General features: G+C 49.3%; 1 protein-coding gene across 1 annotated transcript in view; it reads right to left on the reverse strand.

Moving 5' to 3' along the window:
- Window positions 1–5,378: 5,378 nt before the first annotated feature.
- Window positions 5,379–24,799, reverse strand: part of CABIN1 (calcineurin binding protein 1) — a 58,546-nt gene continuing 39,125 nt past the window's right edge. The window contains exons 31-37 of the mRNA XM_081892158.1: window positions 20,782–20,878; window positions 20,035–20,697; window positions 18,962–19,036; window positions 12,612–12,909; window positions 8,254–8,445; window positions 7,146–7,369; window positions 5,379–6,371 (exon numbers count right to left, since the gene is read on the reverse strand). Coding sequence (XP_081748284.1) covers window positions 6,228–6,371; window positions 7,146–7,369; window positions 8,254–8,445; window positions 12,612–12,909; window positions 18,962–19,036; window positions 20,035–20,697; window positions 20,782–20,878 — 1,693 coding nt within the window. The 3' untranslated portion in view covers window positions 5,379–6,227. The remainder of the gene's footprint in view (window positions 6,372–7,145; window positions 7,370–8,253; window positions 8,446–12,611; window positions 12,910–18,961; window positions 19,037–20,034; window positions 20,698–20,781; window positions 20,879–24,799) is intronic.

Raw genomic sequence — 24,799 nt, forward strand, 5'->3', positions numbered from 1 at the left:
TTTCCCAAGAACCCCCCAATATTGCCAGCCAAAGCCTGGTGCAAAATACACAAGCTTAGGGCTAAATAATTATGCTCTCCATCCCTTCTCACAAAACCCTTTTGCTGTTTTCCAAAATATGGAACAAGAAAATAGAAGGCGCTCAGGGAACAACAATTACCGTCAACAAAAAGGATACACGGCGAGAAGAGGGAAGAGGTTCTTCCGTCCTCTTAAATTGTGCCGTTTGGTATTTATCCTCAAACATCTCTCCCTAAAAGCCAGTGGGCGGTGGCGGGGGCAATTTGCCATCTGCAACACTAACACTTGCCAGGAAATCACTCTGTCTTTCATATAGAAATCTGTCTTAATTACCAGAAACAGCTCTCAGGGGTCTGGTCAGTTTTTCTAATAAGGCTTAAGTGTGGCCCCATTGCTCAACTGGAGTCTCATCCTTTGCCCACAATATTTTGGCAATTATTAGAGATGAGCAGCTTCCAATAAGAAGCTTGCAAGTTGCTTGTTAAGAAAGTTAGCCGGTCTGTTTTATTTCTACATTTATATCCCGCTTTCCCCCACAATGAGACCAAGGCGGCATACATGGTCTGGAATTTGCTCTCTCCTTTTTACCCTCACCTACAATCCTGCAAACGGATGTGGGTGGCGCTGTGGGTTAAACCACAGAGCCTAGGACTTGCCGATCAGAAGGTCGGCGGTTCGAATCCCTGCGACGGGGTGAGCTCCCATTGCGCGGTCCCTGCTCCTGCCAACCTAGCAGTTCGAAAGCATGTCCAAGTGCAAGTAGATAAATAGGTACCGCTCTGGCAGGAAGGTAAACTGCGTTTTCATGCACTGCTCTGGTTCGCCAGAAGCGGCCTAGTCATGCTGGCCACCTGACCCAGAAGCTGTATGCCAGCTCCCTCGGCCAATAAAGCGAGATGAGCGCCGCAACCCCAGAGTTGGACACGACTGGACCTAATAGTCAGGGGGCCCTTTACCTTTACAATCCTGCAAGGTAGGCAGGGCTGAGAGGCAGTGGCTGGCCCAGGGGAAAAGGTGGGGAGTTACTACAAGTGGGGTGCGTAAAAGGGGAGACCAAGAGAAGGACCACTACCCCAGTTCCACTTGCAGCCATTTCCTGCCAGAATTTGACTTCCCAACTTGGGCTTTTATTAAACGCTAGCACTAAATCAAGCAGCAAGTACTAGGAGGAGAACGGCTTTTAATTTGTTCAATACTTATTGACGCAGCAGAGGCTGATGGCCTGGCTTCCCTTTAATGGGAGTTTTCTTAAGAGGTGCTTGTAAAGAGATCCCTCCCCTGACTGCCTAATTGAGACCTTTCAGACTCCAGCCTCTAATTGCCCATATAAATCCTTGGGAGCAAGCAGAGGCAAGAATTAAAACAAGTCACCTTTAATCTCCCCAGGACAGCAGGAAAACAGAAGATGCATTCTCAGTGCTGGTCATCCATCCCTATAATCTCGTAATCTGCAACTAATATGTGGAACACCCCCCCACCCCCCAAAATTGCTTTGAAAATCAGGACTGCATGTTGCAAAACAAAAAAAGCCCTACAGCAGCCTCAGCTGCGATGACAGAATCGGATTCTTGATGGACAAGCAAGACAGTGACCGCAGAGGGTTGAGTGAATGCCCTGATGGTTCAGGTATGTGCAGAAGAGAAACAAGCCAATTGGGCGCCTGGGGCAGCGCCCAGGGGTTGGGCTAGCCGCCCGTGGGGTCGGGGTCAGCCAGGGCAGGACACTCCGTGGGGCCTCCGAGGAGTCTGCCTGCCTCCTCCCACCCAGCCACCCTACAGCTGAGAGGGAGGCAGCAGGCGGACCATTTGAGCAGTGCGAAGCCTGTGCGCGCCAAAGCCACCGCGTCTCTCCCAGGAGAGACACATGGCTTGGGTGCACTGCAGGCCCCGTGTTGAGTGCAGCCTGGCATTTTGTCACCCCTCTCAGTGGTGTCACCCGGGGCGTCCCGCCTCCACCGCACCCCCCTTGCTCCACCGCTGGGTATGTGGCCTGAGATCCAGGGACAATGGAGAGTTGCTTGCATGAGCAAGCCCACTCCACAAATGTGTGTCCTGAAATATAGTGCTGCATGACCAGGCAGAAGTTCAACAGGTTCAGCTTTCCCAAGTCACTTCCTATACATACAGCTAGTGCAGGGGTCAGCAATCTAAGGCCCCTGGGCCGGAAGTGGCTTGCAGAGGTCGTTTGACTGGCCCACGAGCCACCACTGAACTGCGCGGCACAGGGACTCACTTCCGCGGTGCCGAAAATCGCATCTGTGCCCGTGAAGGTGCCAAAAATCAAGGGTGCACGCACAATCCAGCCCATGGAGGGATTTCTGCGGGACCGATCCCTTCCAGGCAAGATAAACCTTGCTGACCCCTGAGCTAGTGATCTTAGTGATTAGGAATAACATGAAGGCTGGTGCAGGAGGTGATTCAGAACACTTGGCTTTTCAGAAGCTGGAAATTGATACTGGGCTTACACATCCTGTGTTCGCTTGTAACTCAGGCTTTAATGCTACCTACAGTGAACATAGCGGGATTTTTTTCTGAGCAAACATGCACAGGATTGGACCACCAGCCTCCAATGCACCTGTTCTCTCCCCTCTGTCATCAAGCAGCCTTGGGCCAAATGGAACCTGGGATCAGTGGTGTGTTCAGCGTTCAATGAGATTTAAGATTGCAAATCATAAACTTCATTCCTATGGCCAGCACCTTGCAAGGCTTCTATTCAACTCAAGGCTAATTATTGTGAATGTTCAGTCAAACGGAGAACCAATAAAGTTCACTGCTTGCCCCCCAAGACAAAGGGCAGCAGACCCTACACATATTTGGCTGATAAAACTAAAGGACAGACATTTTTTCCTTTTGCTTCTGGATGATTTAGAGCTCTCGGGTCCTGGCTTGTGGGCTTCTAACCTGTGGAGCATCTGGTTGGTCATTGAGTAAACAGGACCCTGCACTTGATGTACTCCCTTTGGTCTGATCCAGCAACTAGGCTTTTCCTCCCAGGGTTCTTCTTGGAGGTGGGGTGCCTTTGAATACCAGCTGCCGGGGAATTTCAAGGCGTGGGGAACACTGCCGTTGCACTCAAGTCTTGCTTGTGGGCTTTCTACTGGGAACAGGGTGTTGGGCTAGTAGGAGATTGAGGGGGCTATGCCCTGATCTTTTAACAGCCCCTGCACTGCTCATCTCCTCCTACCACTTCCCCACATAAACTGTCCCATCACTGCCTTCTCCCTAACTTGAAAGAAAGTGCACTCTGCTAGGTGCTCCCGCTTCCGACTTTCCTACAGGACCAACCAGACAAGTGGGGTAAAGCCCGAGGGAAAGCATCATCAGTTCCACAAGTGCCTCGTTAGTTCCTCTCTTAAACAGGAGATTTTAACAGTTAATTGCATCAAGTATGGATTGGTCAATTTACTACCCTCCACTCACTGTCGGGGCTCCCAGAGCACTGGAGGGGGTGGGGAGATAAGAGAAAATATTTTTAATCTTTTTCCATGGCTTGTCTCTTCTATTTTTCTCCATAGTTATGGACAGCCCTGGTATCTGGCCTCGAAGGAAGGAAGGAAGGAAGGAAGGAAGGAAGGAAGGAAGGAAGGAAGGAAGGAAGGAAGGAAGGAAGAGGGGAAGGGAGGGTTAGGGCAGCTCAACAGTCTTTTCTTCAAAACATGAAGAGGACATAGGATGACATAAGTGAGGCTGGGTACATGACAGCAGCCTTTACAGCTTGGGTAAATACTGTATTGGAATGATCAGTTTCTGGAGTTCAAAGGCTTTATTCATGCAGAACTATTTATAGGAAGAGTAGAGATGAAAAAGAGAGAATAGCAGGCATCTTCTTGTCTGGTGAGAATAAACGGCCCAGCTTTTAGGGGTAGAGTTAACCTGGAAAAAGAAGCTACAAGCAAGTGCTGGTTAGATTGCTACACAGACAGTGCCCTCATGTGGTTTAAAGTAACACATGCATTAATTAGAAACTCAATACAGTAGAAGGAAATGCATTTGCTTTTCTCCAACAGTGACCACTTCCAGAGTCTGACCTGACCCCCTAATCCTTGGAGGCCATAAAGGGAGAGGGAAAGATTCAGAAGTCTCTTGGGAAAAGAAATATTTCAACTTTTTGTGCTGCAGTTTCACATCCATGCAGTAAACGAAGAGGAAATATATCAAAAATCCTCTTCTAAGGCCAAAGATTGCTGTTCTTCTCCTACCTTGTCTAAGGCACAGCAGGATTTTGGCCTCCCAAAACCAACTGTAAATAAGAATCTTCAATAAGTTTCCCCAGCCACTCTAGGGAAATGAAATCCATCCCATCATTGTGAATTGGGGCAGGGGAGCAGGGATATTCAATTATTTGTTAGATCTGTGATTTTAGGGGATTGCAATTATTTCAGGGGAAGGGATGGAGGTTTCCCCTAAAACTGCTTAAAGCTGTTGCTTCTTCAGAGCTGACAGAGCTGAACTCTTGCCATGATTGCTGTGCTCCCTACACAGAACAAGGCTGTAGCCGTGAATCATTTGAAGGGCATCTAAGGGAAGAAGCTGCTATGACCACTGGTCCTCAACTCATTTGTCCACACCCAGTCTTTTAAAGTGAAGCCGCCTCAATGACCCTTTCCCCCCCTCCGAAAATGTACCAGTTCCCTTACCCTACTGCTACTGGTGGGGAATCAGACTAACTGGGTCCCTCTTACTCTGCATCCACTGCACTCCCAACACTTGTTTGTGTAGTCGCTTACATATGGCATCAGCCATAAGCCACCTCTATCCTCTCCAGTTTCTTGAGAATTAATGCACCTGGGTGCATCTTCCCTAAAACCAGCATCTATCCCATTTGAAAATGGAAGAAGACACCCAATGACCATGCTCTGGGTAGGACAGAAGGCAACTTGGAGACACATCCAGCCATCCTGATGTGGAAAATGATGTGCCAATGGAATTGGAAATGGTGGAGGAGGAGGCAGAGGAACACCAGCCTGCTGTGTGTGCAGAGCCAGAGAATCTTCCTAGCTGGGAAGTAAACAGCCCTGACAGGAGAGGAGGAAAGGAGGCTGCTCTTGTGCCCCAAGTCTGCCACTTGGATCACACGGCTGGATGAAAAATGTTCTGGCCCCAGCAGAGACTGAGGTGACCCAGCCCACTTCAGCATGCTCAGGGAAGAAGGGGAAGAAGCCTTCTCTACTCCACAATCCCTTGCATCAGCTGTAACTCATCTCTCTCACTGCTTGCCCTGAGGCAGGGGCCGCTCTCCCCTGAAAATTCAGATTTCTTTGCCTCTTTCTTTGCCTCTAGAGACCTGGGAGGAGGGAGAGGAAAGCGGATGAAAGGGTGAAGGAGCATTCCAGGCACAGCAGAGAAGAGGCTTGGGAGAAACATGTTCTCACTTTATTTAAAAAATGTATATTTATTATTACAAAGCTTTGCACTGCACCATTTATTTAACCCTTGTCTTCTCCCACCTCCCCCCGCGCCCCCCCCGAAATTGAAACCCCGCCTGGCAAGCTCTGTGACACATGCTGTGGGCACAACACGCCCCACTATTGAAGTGCAGGGTTTGTATTCCTTATATTACAACGTTAACATTCAGTAGAAAAAATGCTGGGCTTCCTTTATGTTCCCCATATAAATGTGAGCAATTCCGCCACATATATTTATATATATATACTTAAAAAACAAACATATACCCTTCTTTGTGTTGTTCTGTAAAAAGCAGACATTACCAAAATGGTACTGAAATCCGTTTCCTGATAAGACCAAAGGTGCCCTGCGACCTCTCGGCTTACACCTCTTGTCCAACGGTCCCCAAAGAGGCAGAGTCCTAGTGAGGTTGCCAGCTGTCTCTCCCGCCTGGTCCTTTTAAGACAACACCGAGATAAAATAAGCCACGGTTTTGCTTAAAGTAACGAAGGAGGCAAGACCATTGTGGTGGCCCGTCCAGTCTCTGCTGCTTAGCCAGCCAGCCAGCCAAATGCTGCTGCTGCCTCCTGTAAAAGCCGTCCCTTTAAAGAGGGGGAAATGAGTGAGGAGGTGCCGAGGGATTTAAGTGCAGATTCGGCTTGGGGGTGACAGTGGTGAGCTTTCGGCTGCCCCGTAAGTTAAAGGCAACAGCAGAGGCAGCAGCACTGAAGGTGGTAATGGCTGGTGGCTGGCTGGCTGTGATGCTGGAAAGAGAAGCCAGAGGGAGGGGAAGGGAGGACGGAGCCCCCCGCCCAGCACCCCTCAGACATCCATGTAGTCATCCTCTTCATCAGAGTCACTCTCCAGCGAAGACTCTTGGCTTGAGGTTTCTACAATCTCCAGCGCTGGCTGGCAAAGGGTCTCCTTCTTCACATTCGCCGCAGACTGGGCTGAAAGGATAGCAGACTGGCCCAGACAAAGGGAAGAGGGGTTTTTTATTTTTTTAAATTCTGAAGATCTGCTATTCCCCCAAAGCATTTCCCTCCACCCCACCTGGGCTTGCTTTAATCATCTTGAAAACCTGCAGTGCTTCCAATACAAGCAATGGGTGGGAGGGAGACTACGGAGATTTCTTAACCAGGTTATCCTAGATTAACATGGCAACACTCCAGGCTGAAGGAGGGAGGGAGGGAAGTCTTTCTGCCCCCGCCCAGTCCTTCCACCAAGGCAATTTGCAAAAGGGTATCGCAGGTGCCACCTCCCCCCAAACTCTGCCTGCCTGTTCAGCCAGACAGTTTGTCCCTTATTCCCAACATGACCAAAGAGAGGATGGACCATGCTTTGGCTGGGGAACAGAAGGAGCACACCTCCAAGGTGAAGAAGTCAGGACTCAGCAAGTCTGGATGAGGCCCTCCTTGGGGTGTTGGAATTGCTAAAGTCCTGCTTCCTCAACGGCAGCTAGCTGGCCTCTGGAAGAACAGGGGGCTGGACCAAGTAGGCCCTCTTTGACCTGAAGGCTGTTCCTATGTTTTACAAACAGAAGATGGGTTCCTTAAGCCCACCTGAGAACCCAAGGGGTGGGGGGAGAGAGGCAAAGAGGGCACAGAGGACTCTTGTCTGCAGCTGCCTGGACAGCCTCCTCCACTGCCACCCCAGTCTGCACACACAAATTCTCTCTGCCAAATTCAAAGCATGACTGGGGCCCCAATGACACTCCCTGCCCCAAACCCTGGTAAGTACCTTTAGCTTCTGCTTGGTTTCTTCCGAAATGCTGCCCTTGGGGGAGAGGAGGGTGGGTGTTGGGGGGGTGACGGTGATCTCCGGTGGGAACTTGGTGACGGACGAGGGGATGAAGAGCTTGGGCATGCTGGGAAACACGCGGGTCTTGATGCGGCTGGCGTCGGCCTTGCTCCCCGCGGAGGGCTGTGGCGTTTCGGATAAGAGGTGAGCCTTGGAGCTGGAGGCTGAGAGGAGGAAATGTCAGCTCGGAAGAGGGTCTTTGAGCGAACAAGCATGTCATAATAAAAGAACGTCTGCACCAGAGCAGAACCAGCAACAGGCTGGGCCTCAGCCCTGGGCTCTTTGCTCTGTAAGTGACTGGGAAGAAAAAGAGCTTCCTGCTTCCCCCCAGGAGAGGGTTACTCACCATACCCTGAAGGGGCTCCTGCTTGAAGAAGAGCCACCACTGCTGCCTGCCCTGCCAGCACTCCAGTCTCCTGCCTGGGGCAATACCTTCAGATTTAGCCACCACCCTCCTACCCTTCTCTGTGGCAATGGAGGACACCCCAGGGAGGAACTCACTGAAAACTACAGATTGCCAAAAGTTCGCCCTACACTTGAGTAACATGGGAAGCTGCCTCTGGTCCACCTGGCTCAGTACTGCCTTGCCTGGAGATGCCACCAAGGGCTTCCACATGCTCCACATGCACCACGTGAGCCAGTGTGATGTAGTGGTTAAGAGCGGTAGACTCGTAATCTGGGGAACTGGGTTCGCTTCCCCACTCCTCCACATGCAGCTGCTGGGTGACCTTGGGCCAGTCACACTTCTCTGAAGTCTCTCAGCCCCACTCACCTCACAGAGTGTTTGTTGTGGGAGAGGAAGGGAAAGGAGAATGTTAGCCGCTTTGAGACTCCTTCGGGTAGTGATAAAGTGGGATATCAAATCCAAACTCCTCCTCCTCTGCCACTGAGATCCTAGGAATTTGCCCTCCTACCTGCCAAAATGCTATCTGTTCTCAGAGAGGCTTTCCTGCCTGCTTGGCCCATGCCTATTTTCATACTGTACTTCTCTGTTCTATCCAAGCCACCTTCTCCAAGATCCCCAAAGGCTTCATTGGGCATCCCTTACCTCTGCCGCAGACCTGCCCTCCTCCAACACTGGTGCTGGTCACAGGCTCCAGCTCCACTTGCCAGGGCATCAGATTGGACGAGGGGGCCACTGTCGCCATCTTCATCTGCTGGCAGAGATGGGATTCTTGCTGCTGCAAGCCTGCTCCTTCCAGAGGCCGGTCTAGCTTACCTTCTTCTTCCTCCTCCTCCTCTGCATAAACAAGATGAGCAAAGATGACTCAAGAGATATCCCTCTCTCTGCTACCAACCATAGAAATGGGAACTATGCTCATGCCATGTGGACTTCACGGGGCTTCACTGTTAAGACTTCATGCAGAATACTTAAAAGTGGGCATGTGCTTGACTCCAGGTGTAGTGTACAGCAACATATGATTACCAGTGCAACCCAACACCGGTCTACTCAAAAGAAAGTCCCACTGAGTTCAGTGAGGGATATATGATTACCAGTTTAATGCAGCAAAGCCACAAGGACCTGGCTTTTCAGGCAGCTGCAAGAGAAACTCTCCTGGCAAAGGGCAACCCAACAGAGAGAAGGTTGCTGGTGCGCGATCAGAGTACGGAACCAGACATATTTATGACCACTGTCACCTCCATGTTGCACTCAGCACAGTGAGAATACAAAAGGGCATAGCAAGAGCATGGCTGCAGGAGCTGGTTCAAGCAAAGGAGGCCCAGCATCTAATTAGATGCTCCAATGGGGGGAAGAAACCCACAAGCAAGTCCCAGCAACTCGCACAGCAAAGACCCAGGAAGTTTCCACATGGAGGGCAGCTTTTGCCAAGGCCCAACACGTCCATCATGTAAGACCTGGGGAGGGTGTTGAATAAGTAACAGAGGTGACGAGTGAAGCTTTCTGCACCAGAAACCTTCTAGGTTAGCCAGGCCCCCAGCAAAGGTCTGCCCACCCACAGCTTCCCAGATTGTAGGGTATGCAGACAAGACATCAACAGGAGGTCCCCTTTGGCCAGGCAGATGTGAGGTTGCTAGTGGCTTCCCTTCTCCCTCCTGAAAGATGCAGCGGCAGCTCTGTTGCCTAATGGCAGCTGGAGCCAGTGTGGTGTAGTGGTTAAGAGCGGTAGGCTCGTAATCTGGTGAACCGGGTTTGCATCTCCGCTCCTCCATATGCAGCTGCTGGGTGACCTTGGGCTAGTCACACTTCTCTGAAGTCTCTCAGCCCCACTCACCTCATCACCTCACAGATGTTTGTTGTGGGGGAGGAAGGGAAAGGAGAATGTTAGCCGCTCTGAGACTCCTTTGGGTAGTGATAGAGCGGGATATCAAATCCAAACTCTTCTTCTGGCTGTGGGGGGCTTATCTTGCTAAATATTTACTGAGCCGGACTGGAATGCCTGCCACTCAGCCAGATCTGTCCGGCTTCGATTGAGTCACAGGCCCAGCCTGAATGCAGCTGCCTTCACAGTGAGACACAGGCTCTCCTTTCTGATCAATGGGGAAGAAAAGGGAAGCACATCAAGTGGGCTGGCTGGCGGCCTCCTCTGTTGCATCAAGTGACAAGGTCCTATGTCAATTGCCACTTCCTCTTTGGCAGACACTTGCTAATGGCTGTCTGTGGAGAGAGGTTTGGGGGCTCCCCTGTGGCTGAAGAGGATAAAGATGATATAATACACACCCTGCCTCTGCTTTTAAGCCATGTGTTCATTTTCTTAATGTTCCACATACCCGCCAATGAGAGGACACAACAGCTGCTTCTGACTTGACTTGGCTTTGCTTTGCTTCTGCTAGTCCTAAGTATCTATCACATATCTGCATCTAAAAGCAGAGGCAGTTGGGAGCCCAGCTCTTTAGGACTTAGGCAAGACTTGAGGTCCTCCTCCCCTTGAAGGGCAGCTGGTCAGAATCAGGCCCAGCCTTCCAACTGCCTCAGGAAGAGGGGCCACAACCCAGATTAGCTCTCCTTCCACCAAGTGGGTCCTTGGTAGTCCAACTCAGGAAGGCTAGGCTGGCCCTCCCAGAGCAAACTGTGCCCTTAATATCAGTGGGGCATTTATGGGGTGTGTGTAGACCGCAGTCCCAAGTCCACTCACCTCCAGCCACCAGGACCCCAACTGAAATTAGCTCATTTAGAGAGGAATCAGAGACACACGTCAGCCACCTTCATTTCAGTGAAGATGTGCCGTTTGGCCCTTTGTTCACACTGTAAGGGAGATGTTGGTGTTGGGGATCCCCAACTGGCCAGAGAACAGAACTGTACTTCCTCACAGGGAGAACCATGTGCCAGATGAGAACTCTTTGAGATTTAGCTGGCAGTGTCTGCACAGCTGAAAGGGGAAGGGTGCTTCCTTTCATGAGGTTCTTCATAAGCAAAAGATGTCATTTCAATGGGGCCGATGTCCTTCTCAGAAACAGACACAAACCTCCCCGTTATGCTCTTAGACATGGCACTTGAGGGTGAGAGTTAAATGTCACGTGGGGACTGCTCCCAAGAAGAGGTGCAGCAACATCCTTTCAAACTTCTATTTTAACTGGAACTGAAACATCTGGCCCTATATGTTGCTGAACTACAACTCCCATCAGCCCCAGCAAGCATGGCCAGGGATGATGGGAGCTGTAGGTCAGCAACATCTGGAGGCACAAAGGATCTCTGCACCTCCTCTAGAGTAAGAGCACTGCTCTGTGAGGTATCCAATTCAGGTAAAAATGTGCAGGCCAGAATGCGGAGTCAACTCAAGGGCTGCCTTGCCTGAAACATTTCAGGGGGGGGGGTCCCACTCCCACTGTTGGAACCTGGGCTATGAGATGCTGGGCTCTACTACTGAACACAAAACACACACTTCCTTCTCCTTGGGAGGTGGAGTCGAGGTCCCAGGAGTCTGAATCGGCAGAGGGAATGGGGGGGGCGCTCTAGAGGAGATCAGAAGCTCGTTTTCTGGTGTTGTGCATTTTAATGCCAATTTTGCGAAACCCCTGGGGAAAAATAATTCAAGTGCAGGGATATCCATAACCTCCACAGCAAAACAGACAACAGAACAGAGATGTAAGTCATCTTCAAATGCCTAGCACTTCAACTCAAGTACTGCTCTCGAAAAGAAAACCAGAGTTGTAACTACTGAGTGCATACAAACACACAGAGCTGGCTTTTGAGATTTCAGGGATGGACCCCCAAAGCCCTCCGAGACTCAGCCTGAAGCAGCCCCCGTCGGCACAGCTGTGTGAGAGGGGCAAGGCAGGCCAGGCCTTCCTCCTTCTCCCAGCTTTTACCAAAGAAACAGGCTGAAGAGAGAAACCTCGGAGGTGCCAACAGCCCCCTCCACCTCTCCTTCCCAACCTGTTGCCAGGGAAACCCATCAGCACCCGCGGATGCTGAGAGCTGGTGCTTTGGGGTTCACGACTTCATTAGTTGGCGGTTCCTATTCTCACCAGCTCATCTTGCGCTTCACACATAACGCCCACAAACAGGGGACAGCATTTCAGCGAGCCCCTTCTCTCAAAACCGCTGCAGGGTGGCGGCGGCAGCAGTAGCTCTTTGCTACCTTCAGGAAGCAAAGACTTTAGCAATTGCAAAGCTCTCCCCACCCCCAAAAGGCTTCATGCTTTCAAGCTCTCTGCCTGAAGGACACAAGGATCCAAATGCTCCCAACTCAGCCACTCATGGTTCATCACAGCTATGTGGCTACTACCAACTAGTCTGTCCCTTCTGGGGTTTTTGTTTTAGTGACTAAATTTTCAACTGTGTAAGGAGCAACCACACCCAGAACGTGGCTCAGGCAGGCAGGGATGCAGTTCCCTGCAGTGCACCACATCAAGCGGGGGTCTGACCTGCCCCCCCCCGCCCCACCAAGATAATGAGAAATCCTCAACTCCCCAAACCCTGATGTATGCAGAAGAGCATTGGGCTGGGATGCTGCTCTGCCTCATCGTCCCTCCTGAAGCTGGACCCAAAACATTCTAAATGGGTCCAGGTGCCATCTCTGCATCCTTTGGACAATAGTGCACAGACACTGGGTGGAATTCAGGTTTTAAATTTCTTCTTGCTTTTAAGTTTTTACAATTTGACTGCCAGCTTTGTGCTTTTATATTGTTGCAAACTGCTGCGATCCATCTTTACAGTAAGTATTTTTATAAATATAAAACAAGCAAATTCTGGTGGGATTCTGTGCCAAGCCGCTTGTGACCTCACCTTCATTCTTTCGCCCGCAGCATTTCGACCCTTCCGTGCAAAGAGCCACATGGGAGCAAGGTAGGTGAGCTGTAGTTTGAGGAGCCGAGTCAAAAATAGCCTCCCCGCCCCCCCGCCCAAGCCAGAAACCACAAACATGTTTTACGGACAGAATGACCCTGGGATGCACGGATGCTTTGGGTAAATCTATAAAGCTTCTCTGCAAAGATGTAGCTCACCACAGGCCAGGCTGGAGACAACAGGGGCCTCTTCGACACTCTCTGCCCCGGTTTGCTCCTGGGGCGGCAGCAGTAGCAGCACGCTGGCAGAAGAGGAGGAGGAGGAAGATGAGGAGGAGGATGGGGGAGAAGCTGTCTTGGGCTTGGCCTGCAGGTCAGCTGCTGCTCTCAGGAGGGCCTCTGAAGCCAGGGAGTAGGCAGTCCCAGCAGGAGGCGTCAGAGAGGCAGGGGCAGCTGGGAAGCAGATCTCTTTGCTGTCCTTTGGGTGCTTTGGAGTGGTCGGTGCTTCCCCTGTAGCCTGGAGGAGGAGACAAGCAAAGGCTGTAAGGAAGGAGAGGGGGAAAAGCTGCTGCGGCAGCCAGCTCAGGGCAAGAGGAAAGACCTTCTCCACCTGGGAGCTCCAAATACCAAGAGGCTCTGGGGCAAGAAGCATCAGTAGGGTCAAGGAATTAAAAATGAACTGTATCCTGATTTTATAGCTTTACTGATTTTCAGATGTATTGTACTGAGTTAGTTGTACACCACCGAGAGTCAACTCTAATTAAGTGGCATATAAATTGCTATTTTTTTCAATAGGTAAAGGTAAAGGGACCCCTGACCATTAGGTCCAGTTGTGGCAGACTCTGGGGTTGCGGCGCTCATCTTGCTTTATTGGCCGAGGGAGCCGGCGTACAGCTTCCGGGTCACGTGGCCAGCATGACTAAGCTGCTTCTGGCGAACCAGAGCAGCGCACGGAAATGCCGTTTACCTTCCCGCCAGAGCGGTACCTATTTATATACTTGCACTTTGCCGTGCTTTCCAACTGCTAGCTTGGCAGGAAGAAGCACAAATTTCAAGGGGATATATTGCCTAGGAGCCAAACATCAGCATCCCTTCTACAGCGCTAAGCAGATTAACCAAGAAAAAAAGTCACACACAAACCTTTCTCACACATTCTCTTCCCAACCCACCCACAAGCCCTAAGGTCAAAAACTGGTCAATACTGCTAAATCTGGATTAGTCAAAGTTCCCAAGGTCAAGACAAAATGGATTATATTTTTCTTCAAAAGAGATAACTGTGTTTAGGGGGAAAATGGCATTTGATACACCTCAGAAACAGAGGAAGACGAGAAGGGCAGCTGGCTAAGGCAGGAGACATGGACTGCTGGTCCACATCTGGGTCAGTGAACTGGTGGCGGGAGGTTCCAAGTGCCCCCTTGCTGAAATGGGTCCGGAGGGCCAACTCTCTGTGGAGGTGTGGCACGGCTTCTCCTTCCAGCTGATGCCCAGAGACTCCTCCCTGGCCCAAGCTGCTTTCCTCCCCATCCCACCTCGTGCAGATAAAAATGCCCTTCTAGACAGTAACAGAAATGAAGCAAACGCAAGAGGAGGAGAAATGTCGGCTACCTACAGCTCCTCCAAACATGCTAAGAACATGCAGCCTCAGCTCTGAGGGAGTCTCTCAGAAAGGCGAATCCCAGCGAGGAAAGACAAGGCCTGCAATTAGCAGAGGAGCCCTCCTCCCTCCCACCCGCTGCTAACGGGCATCTCCTAAGGCACAAGCGCATTGCAGGGGGTGGGGGTCAGAGACTGCAAAGCTGGAGCAGAGGCAGGCAAGGCTGCATGAGGAAAACACCCTTTGCAGAGGCGGCATTATGGGACACAGGCAGTCAAAACCTCAGTTCCTCCCTCCTGCATCTGCACAAACCCAAGTACCTTGGCTTATTTATTTAAATTACCCTTTGAACACCTCACAAGCCAACTTACAATGACAAGGACAGAGGTTGGGAGGGATATGGAGGAGGCATCCCTCTGTGGCCCCCAACACACAAAGGCCACCGTGGAGGAAGCCCCCATCCATATTGCCCCCACCTGGTGGTGGTGGTCCAGAAAGGGGAGCCTCAGGCACCGATCCCGATGCTCACACGGGGGTAGAGGGACCTTTAGAGAAGGCTGGGTTCAGTGGGACTCGCTCCCAAGAAAGGGGAAAGAGGGGATTTCAGTCCAAGCGCAGTTTCCCTCTTCCCCCTTGGTGACATCGTTACCATGGGCGGTTCACAGAATAAAACGCAAGATAAAAACAGAAGGAAAATAATCAAAATGAAACAACAAACCCCTCTTCCCACAGACCCATTTAAAAGGCTGAAGAATATTAATCAGCCAAAGGCCTGTTTGAAGAGGAACGTTTTCACCTGGCACCTAAAATATATATACAGTGGTACCTCAGGTTACAGAAGCTTCAGGTTACAGACTCCACTAACCCAGAAATAGTACCTCAGGTTAAGAACTTTGCTTCAGGATGAGAACAGAAATTGTGTGGTGGCAGCGGGAGGCCCCATTAGCTAAAGTGGTACCTCAGGTTAAGAACAGTTTCAGGTTAAGAACGGACCTCCAGAATGAATTAAGTACTTAACCCGAGGTACCACTGTAATGAAGGTGCCTGCTGAACCTCCCTGGGGAGGGCATTCCACAAATGCGGAGCCACGACAGAAAAGGCCCATTTTTGTGTTGACACCCTCCGGACCTTAAGTGAAGGAGGCACAAGAAGATGGGCATTAAAGAGGTTTCACCTCAGGAAGGGAGGAAGCAGACCCCAACCCATCTAACTTGGTGTCATCTCTACGCTGACTGGCAGCAATGGCTCACCAAGGTTTCAGGCAGGGCATCTTTGCCAGGCCTACCCAGAGATGCTGCTGGGGGTCTGAGTGGAGACCTTCTGCATGCAAAGCAAGTGTTCTGCCCCTGAGCTAGGGCTGGTTGCCACCAGCTGCTTTCAGGGCTGTCAGAACCCACAAAGCCCAGCAGCACCAACAAGACTGAAATGAACTACTGGGACATTTTTAGGTGGGGAGCCTAACTAATTGCATTCACATGAGAGTAGTGATGTATGGAAGTGAGAGCTGGACCATAAAGAAGGCTGATCGCCAAAGAATTGATGCTTTTGAATTATGGTGCTGGAGGAGACTCTTGAGAGTCCCATGGACTGCAAGAAGATCAAACCTCTCTATTCTTAAGGAAATCAGCCTTGAGTGCTCACTTGAAGGACAGATCCTGAAGCTGAGGCTCCAATACTTTGGCCATCTCATGAGAAGAGAAGACTCCCTGGAAAAGACCCTGATGTTGGGAAAGATGGAGGGCACAAGGAGAAGGGGACGACAGAGGACGAGATGGTTGGACAGTGTTCTCGAAGCTACCAGCATGCGTTTGACCAAACTGCGGGAGGGAGTGGAAGACAGAAGTGCCTGGCGTGCTCTGGTCCAGGGGGTCATGAAGAGTCGGACACGACTAAACGACTAAACAACAACAACAACAACAAGAAGCATCCCCAGTTGGTGGGGCTGCAGGGAGGAGTGTTTTGCCCTTGAGAGAATCACCAGCTTGCTTGTCCAGGAACATGAATGGCGTGTGAAAGGACGAGGGGGTTAATCAAGCCAATTTGCTTTAGCGGGCTGCTTCACACACTGCCTGCTAACTTCCTCGATGCACGCTAGCAATTAACAACTGCAATGGTGTTATTTTTCAAACACGGCAGCCCCAAGAGGCAAGGAGAACAAGGGGGCTAATTAGTGGGTTATGCTGGAACATTTGTACATCTGGGCCTTTTGATTTTCTAATCAAGGAGATGGTATTCCACACAGATGGAACAATTAAAGAAAAACAAAGGGCACCACGGAAGAAAGCTGTTTGTAAGGTCCCGAGAATTTATGCTGAACACCATCCCCCTCTCCCAGCTTTAGAGAGAAGGGAAGGCAAAATTCCCCCCAAGTCAGGAGCCTGTCTGAAGCCTCCTTCTAAGGAGCAAGTCAGAGCTGAGAAAAGCAAGACAAAAGTGAAGAAAAACATCTCAACAAGCCTCACTAAACTTTACTGTTTACTAAGCAGGTAGCGAAACTAAAAACAAAACTACAATATTCAATATGCAATAATTTTAACACATTTCACAGAATGAGTATGCTTAACGGCCTCGGTCCTGTATACCTGAAGGAGCATCTCCACCCCCATCGTTCAGCCCGGACGCTGAGACCCAGCGCCGAGGGCCTTCTGGCGGTTCCCTCATTGCGAGAAGTGAGGTTACAGGGAACCAGGCAGAGGGCCTTCTCGGTAGTGGCGTCTGCCCTGTGGAACGCCCTCCCAGCAGATGTCAAGGCAATAAACAACTATTTTACTTTTAAAAGGCAACTGAAGGCAGCGCTCTTTAGGGACGTTTTTAATGTCTGATGCTGTACTGTTTTTAATATTCAGTTGGAAGACGCCCAGAGTGGCTGGAGAAACCCAGCGAGATGGGCAGGGTATAAATATTTATTTATTTATTTATTTATTTATTTTTTCAAGACAAGAGAATGAGAAATCTAGCCATGTGCCAAATGAGAAGAATGCCACGGCCAGATGAATTCAGCCTGGTGGACTTTGGGTTATTAAGGGTTACAAAGTTAGAAGGGGTCACCTTAGAGGCCACCCCCTGACCCAGGCAGGGATTGTCCCACTGCAACATCCCAGATGGGTGACCAAACAAGCTTTGACTTTGACTCTAATAGATCTCACCAGGCTATTAAACATGAACAAAATAATGCATTTCAAATACCTGTATACAAATCTTACTTGCAATATACATCGCCATCATGGAAAATCCTCCACATCAATTCCAAACGGATGCATATTTTATAATTACAATTTCCAACTGCAAGGTCAAGGTTTTCAAACTGCAACGTCAAGTTTATCAAGAGAAACATATGGCAACTTATGGTGTATTATTTATACCCCACTCTTCCAGTGTAAAAACATCACTAATTCCATAAAACACACGCACACACAAACAGAGAGAGAGAGAGAGGGGGGGGAGGAGGGGGCTGCAAGTAAGATTTGTATATAAAGTAGCTGAAACACAATAAAATAATTGCAATTGGAATTTCCCATATATTGTTACTTTTATATTGCTGTTATTAGTCTTACCTTTATATCCCACCTTTTCCCCTATGGAACTCTAGACAGTGTGTGCACCTGTGACTCCTTTCCCATTTTACCCTATGATGCAGCTTAGGCAGAGATCTTCCAGTGAAAACTTCGTGGCTGAGAGGGGATTTGAACCCTGCTCTCTCAGTAAGCTGGCTCTCTAAATTTAATCATTCACTGTCTTGAAAGAACTATATTCATTTTCTGTAAATTGTGCGTTGAAATAATTGCATTTTAATTTTTTTAAGCTGCAGCCACTTATACATTATGAGGATAAATCCCACCGAATGCAGGGTGGGATTTGTTCCAGGGTAAACGTGTTGAGAATTGTATGGTTAGTTTGGTTTTAAAACACTTGATGAGATGCTCACACACGACAGCAAAGTCAAGCAAAGCATTTTGAAGAGCTTTGTATTCTCTTGTATTCCAGGCCCCTTTGGGCAGTGGCGATTTGCCTCAGTTGCTCTTCTGGCAAGTCAGAACTGGACACATGAACATAGACAGCTGGGTGGAGGTCAAGAGGGAAGGTGGTGGTGGTCCCAGGCATCATTTTGAAGGCAGCCTGGCAGAGCAAGGCTTGGGTTTAGCAAGGCAGCCCAATGGGCAATTCCAGAGACTATCAGGCCACTCACTGATCACAGATAGAGATTGGGGCGGGGGGAGAGCGCCTTTAGTGCTATAAGCAACAGCAATTAAAGGGGCAACAAACCAGGTTAATAAAAGCAGCTACTGGAAGACAGAAGAGGAATGCTGGGGCCCTGACTGACTCCAACTTCAAGAGATGAGGCTGCTGAAGACGCCAGAAACCACCTTGGCTGTGAGTCCTGGAAGACCTGCTCCCTGCCTTGCAGGCCTTTTCTACCTGACCTGGGAGGGCAGGGCCTGGACTGACTCCAGCTACAAAAGCTGAGGCTGCTGAACAGGCCGGGGTGTTGTTTTTAGGGGGTTTTGTTGGAGTGGGGGCCGTTGCCATTACTGATATTTTATGTTAATTTTAGACCTTATTATGATTTATGTAAGAGTTTGACTAAACTGCGGGAGGCAGTGGAAGATAGAAGTGACTGGTGTGCTCTGGTCCATGGGGTCACGAAGAGTTGGACACGACTAAATAAATGATTTATGTGGAAATGTTTGATTTGGTTGTGTACTTATTGGTGTTTTATTTATGATTTACAACTACTTTTGTTATGCCTGTAAGTTGTAATTATGTATTTTTTCATGCTGTAAGCCACCTTAAGCATGGTTTGAACTATGGAGAAGCGGAATACAAAAAAATAAAAATAAAAAAATGCTATATGTATGATGAAAAGGAGAGCAAATGGCTCCAAAGCTGGAGGGGGACCTTCTGCTTCCTTCTCTCCCAAGCCTGAGGATGCCACACACCTGGCGGCGCTCAAGAGCCTAGCAAGCTTGGAACTTACTTGCTTCTGTGCAGAGGCCCCCACGTGCACCTGGCAGAACTTGACAGCTTGTTCCAAGGCTGCTTCTTCATCCACCTGCAGAAAGAAACCCACACCATGAGCAGAAGCAAGTCCACAAATGCCCACAGGAAGGGCAGCCCCCGGAGCCAAAAGGCAACAAACCCTCGCTTGAAATCTGCTACAATGCAACTTGCAATGGAAGTCTTGGCGAGTGGATTCATTTCGCAAAATTCCAATCGGACTTCGAGTTGTGTCCCTCCTTGGCGGCTGCTTTAATGACCCCCATTGGCCTGACCAGGGGGACAACGTTGAGGAGTGGCGCTACAGGCCCAGCCCCCTGGCAGAGGTGCTGCTGCCACAGACTGGGATGGTGTGTGAGCGGAATAGATGGGTGTGGCCTGGGATAGTTCTGATTGGACCTGCACCACCCACACTTCCCTGCTGGCTTGCCCTGCCTCTGCATCATTGCAAGAGACAGTCATGCTGCTGCTGCTGCTAGGAGGTTTTGTCTGCAAGTACTGTCCCTCACTGATAAAAAATTATACAGTGGTACCTCGGTTTACATACGCTTCAGTTTACAGACTCCGCTAACCCAGAAAAAGTACCTCGGGTTAAGAACTTTGCTTCAGGATGAGAACAGAAATTTCACGGCGGTGCGGCAGCACCGGGAGGTACTTCAGGTTAAGAACGGACCTCCGGAACGAATTAAGTACGTAACCAGAGGTACCACTGTAATGGAAAATAAATGGGCAATGTGGAAACTGACCAGAGCTCCAACTGGTACAGTGCTGATCCTGCCCCACAGGGCTTAGCATAAACAGAAAGGTCAGGCCAGGAAGAGGGTGTTGCCTCAGTTCCCTGGATTTTCTAAGATCGAGACCATTTGGGGACTGATCACCACCCATGAAGTCCTCAGAAGCCAAGGAGCTTCTCCTGAGAGCCCACACCAAGCCCACACCAGCATTCTTCCTTGGTCACCGTGGAACAAATCAGACAACACAAACAATAATACAAGACCCTGTCGGCTTCTGCCCAACATGACAGCAAAGGCACATTTCAACGCTGCTGCTTACTTGCTTAATGAGCATGTACGTCTCAGACATGATCTTCTCGATCTTGGCCAGGTCGTAAGTCATGACCTTCTGACCCTGCTGCCACACACGATAAGCATCCAGGAGGAGGGTCTTCCCCGACTCTGTGTCATCAATCAGTTTCCTTTTCCGGCTTGGCCTCTGGCTGACCTCCTCCATCGGAGCTGCCTGGACGCGGACTTTGGCCGCCTCCAACTGCTGGTGTTTAGAGCTGATGCTCAGCTCCTCCAAGGACAGTTCGGCCGTCCGGCTGCTCTCTAAGCTTTTGTCCTTAGGGATCCGCCCAGGCAGCCCTCGGGTCGACTCAGGGCATCTATAGGAAGAGCCCATTTTTTCAGGATCCTCAGAATATCCTTCCAAGTCCATGAGCTCCGTTGAGCCCGGCTGGGGAGCCTCTTTTGCTTCTCCCTCAGGGGTTGCCTCCCGTAGCTCTGCTGTGTCCATGGCGGTGGGGGGCTGCTGCACCCCCTGGGTGGCTTCTTTCACCCCATTCTCTGCACCATAAGCTGCCACCCCGCCTTCAGACAAGGCTGCCTTTTGAGGAAGGGTTTCCTGTCCTTCTTCCGCATTTGCTTTGTTAGAGACGTCGGTCGTCATCCTGGACGCAAAAAAGCTGCAGCACTTGGACTCTGGATCTTCGGAGACCTTTAAAAGAGACAAAGAATTTGTCCCCTTGAATTAGGAGGGGCGCCCCCCCCAAAGAAGCATGCAGGGATTTTAGGGCCTTACCTCGGTGAGCTCATTCAGCATGTCCTCCAGCACAGTCACCGTGAGGACAAAGGCACGCTGGGCAAGGACCTGGCGGTCTGCATCCCGCAAGTACTTCCTGCAGCACAGGGAAACAAGAGGGCAGGAAGGCATTTGATTACAGGACTTGCAGATGCATTCGAAATCGAGGAGACAGCATTTGCAAATGCTCTGGATCCTGCTGGATTTCTCTGCCTCCAAAAACCACCTAGATGAAGCAACTGCTGGCCACCACACACCCCTTTCAAAGGACAAAACTAAGAATCCATAGTTCATTTGGCTCAATCTGGCCAGAGTTTCCCTTCCCACCACTGGTGCTTTGCTCAGGTCCAAGGCTACGACATCATTTGCTACTCAAGTTCATTCCTGACATAGAGAAGGCCTGCCCTGAAATATATTCATTTTGGGCTGGTGGAGAAGATGTCTCCCGCCTAACCACGTGAACTCCAACGATGCTAAATGGGTAGCTTGGCTGATGATGAATATTTACGAGCCTATAGCCCTTAAATCAAAAAGCTCTCGAATTTCCAGAAGCATCTTTCAACTGCACAAACAAGACGTGAGCTGAGCCACAATACAAACAAAACCATGGTGCTCTGTGCTAAAAGAAAGGGAGACAGTCTCGCTCACCCAGTTTCTGACAAACCAGCCTTCAAAGGAGGGTTTATACTAACCAGAGCTCACCACTGTGACTGATAATACCTTCCGAAGACCACCAGATCCCTCTGAATACCAGGTTCCTGGGAATCACAAGTGGAGAGAAAGCCACTTGCACTCAGGTCCTGCTTGTGGACAAGAAGTACCTGGCTGGCCACTGTTGAGACCAGGAGGAGATGGCTCCTATGGCCCAATCCAGTTAAAGGACTCTTCGGATGTCCCCGAGATATCATTTTGTTCAAAATGCACCAAAGAGTACAATGGTTTTTCCTTAACCTGAGACAAGGGTGTCTCTTTTTCTTTCATACACATACACAATAAAGGAGTTTCATTCCAGTCTAGTGAGCTTGCTCAAAGAAAACAAACTTCCTTCAACCGCTCTCACACAAAGCCAGAAGCAAAGGCCTAACAATACGTCCATTTCGCGATTTTATCCAGCGGCAGCTTCAGTCTTAAGAGCCACAAATGATTACGTGCTGGCATGGACTATGTTTAAATCCTTCGGCTATGCTGAGAATCTAAGCAGGCCAGCACAAGAATGTTGCGTATCCCTCAGTAACTCACTGGGAACCGCCTCTAGACCTTAGGAGGCTGTTTCCTCACTGTGTGGCCCCATTCTGAGGCCTACCAAGCCCTTGAAGGCTCCTGCACCAAGAGGGGAATTGATGAAAGCAAGCAACAAGGGCAGCGGCTCCTTTCCTCATCCCAGCAATGTTTCTGTGAAAGATATAGTGTCTGCCAGGCCTGCTTTCTCCATCATCAGAGCGTATGGCTACTAGCTGAGGATTCCCTGGAGGTACCAGCAGCACCTAACACTCCTGGCCTTGAGCAAGGCCTTTCTTCCTCCTCCATTAACCTCCAACAGTATTTGAATAACATTCATGCCAACACTGCCTTGGTCTTTCTCATGGCTTCCTACACAGGCTAGAAGGACTTAGCTACTGTCTGCACCATCATCTCTTTATCCCTTGCTTAGGTAGAATCCCATCAGTGGACGTCCCTTGAGTTTTCACCCGTACGTGGTTGTCAGGAGATCCATGTGTTACTCGTATGTAGGGCACCCACATAGGGACTCAGGAGTGGGTCATGATGCTGCCCCCTCCTCCAGTGGTATTGAGTGTTGCAGCTGCTTATGAGGAGGAGTTCCTTCCATATTCAACCCACAACCATTTGGGGGCAAGGCTAGTCCAGGGACAGGGCAAAGAGGGCAACCACATTCCTGCTTCACCATGTGCATGCCCTTGCCCACAACAGCAAAGCCTGACTTGCTTTGCTCTTAAAAGCCCGTAGCCTTCTATTTAAAGAGGAACAATGAACACAGAAAAAGACACTCCTCCCACATTTGCTTCCAACGTCGGGTACCCACGCAAAAGCTCTCAAACAAATATTTAAATCCTTTTAGAAATCATGCTTAATATCAACATGTTTGGCCTCTAACTGGGTTTGTTGACATCCGCTGGGCTTCTTAGCTACGCCTGTCCTGAACTCCAGAACACCTTCCTGTTGCAACAGCACGCAAAAAGGCTGTTTTTCTTTTCCACGCACCAACTCAGGAAATCTACTCAAATCCATACACAGAGCATCGCCAGATCTGCTTCACCTGCGCAGAGATAAAAACTGAAACGATGATGATTCCATTTCCCCTCACTTGCTGCTGCCGACAGCCCCAGATTAGACCCTGATGCAGTAAATTAATCCACTGCTAAATAAACATGCCAGCCAGTCTCCAGAGAGCCAAACACAGTGAAGAACATCTCAAACAAGGCACTGAAGGGGCATGGAAGGCTTTGTACTCTCAATATTTCCTGGGCAATGGACTGGCTGGAATTGGCCGTATCAGCTACTTGGCACTGAATGAGGCCCACAATTAGAGATGCATTGCCTAGCATCATGAAAAAGGGAGTAACCAAGCAACTTATTCTTAATGCATAGCAATCAAGCTGACCTCCTAGGGCCACTATCAATTCTCCCAGATAACTTATTATTATTTTAAGCTTAAATAATGCACCTTCATCACCAGAGGAAATCAAGAGGCATCCAGGTTAAGATTCCTCTTTGCCAAACAACATTGTAAAATTAAGTTCCTAATTTATTAAAAGTTAGTTTTTATGGATGCTGTCCATCAGTGGATGAGCAATTCTTCAGCCAGAAATTATGGAGGGATGAAGAGCCTCAGTCATGGCGCTCCTTGACAGGCAGGTAGCGAAAGCTCCTCTTTCTGTCAAAGAGGTTTTCTTAGCTAAGGGGAATCCTCAGAAGCTAATCACAGCTGAACAGCAGGGGGCTGCTGTTGCTAACATACAAGTGGAAATGAAGGTGCAGCTGTGATTAGATGTGACAGTCAACTCTGGGAACCTCAATAAACCTCAACAATTCACTTGTCACCAACCCAGGTGGCTCTCCAATAGGCAGAGAAAGGAAAGGAGGAGGAAAAGGTATGGAGGTTTCAATTCTCCAGGGTACCCCCACCATTTGTCCCCCAAAAGGGGCCTACAGTCCTATTGAGAGTATTGGACACCATCCCAATCAAGGAAGAGTGGCAAGCAAAGTTCATGGAATACGCAGAAATGGCAAAACGTATGGGAACAATAAGAAATCAAGAAGAAAGTGTTTTTATTATAGAATGGGGATGTTATATAGATTATTTAAAGAATCATTGTAAACATTTAAAAACATTAGCAGGGTTAATATAAAATCAAGCATTTAAAATGTGATCTTGGGGGGGAAAGTAAATAGAATTTTTTAAAAAAGATGTTAAGGGGGACGTGCAGTTTAATTAAACGTATTCACTATGTAACCAGAGGAGTGGAAGGAAGTCAAAATGAGGGATACAAATGTAAAGGAGGATTATTGTTAAATTGAAAACTGAAAATATTTTTTTAATAGAGTTTTGGATAGAGGAGGACTGCAATGCAGCAGCACTCCATGCAGGGGGGGGGCAGGCGGGGTCACAAAGCAGCCCTCCATGATGGAGGCTCTGCATGAGCAAAGGCTCTGAGGAGAAACTTGGCCATTTGGCAGCCATGGAGGCAAAAAGACAGCCTAGAGAGGAGGGTGAAAACTTAGCCTGTTTCTGCCTGCTGGCAGTGACTGGCAAGTGAATATCACACATGGACAGTCACACATTCTGGATGTTCTTCACCAGTTAGTTAGTTGTTTAAAACTTTTTTAAATATTGTGTTTTAATGTTGTAACCCATCCTGGGATCTTAGGTTAAAGAGAGGGTAACAAATGATGATGATGACAACAACAGCAGCAGCTGTAGTAGGGGCAGTAGTAGTCATAATACTATTACTACTAATATATGTTTTATTGTATTTGCAGATACTGCTGCGCACTGTAT

This window comes from Podarcis melisellensis, assembly GCF_964234715.1.
Source record: "Podarcis melisellensis genome assembly, chromosome: 16".
NCBI lineage: Eukaryota > Metazoa > Chordata > Lepidosauria > Squamata > Lacertidae > Podarcis > Podarcis melisellensis.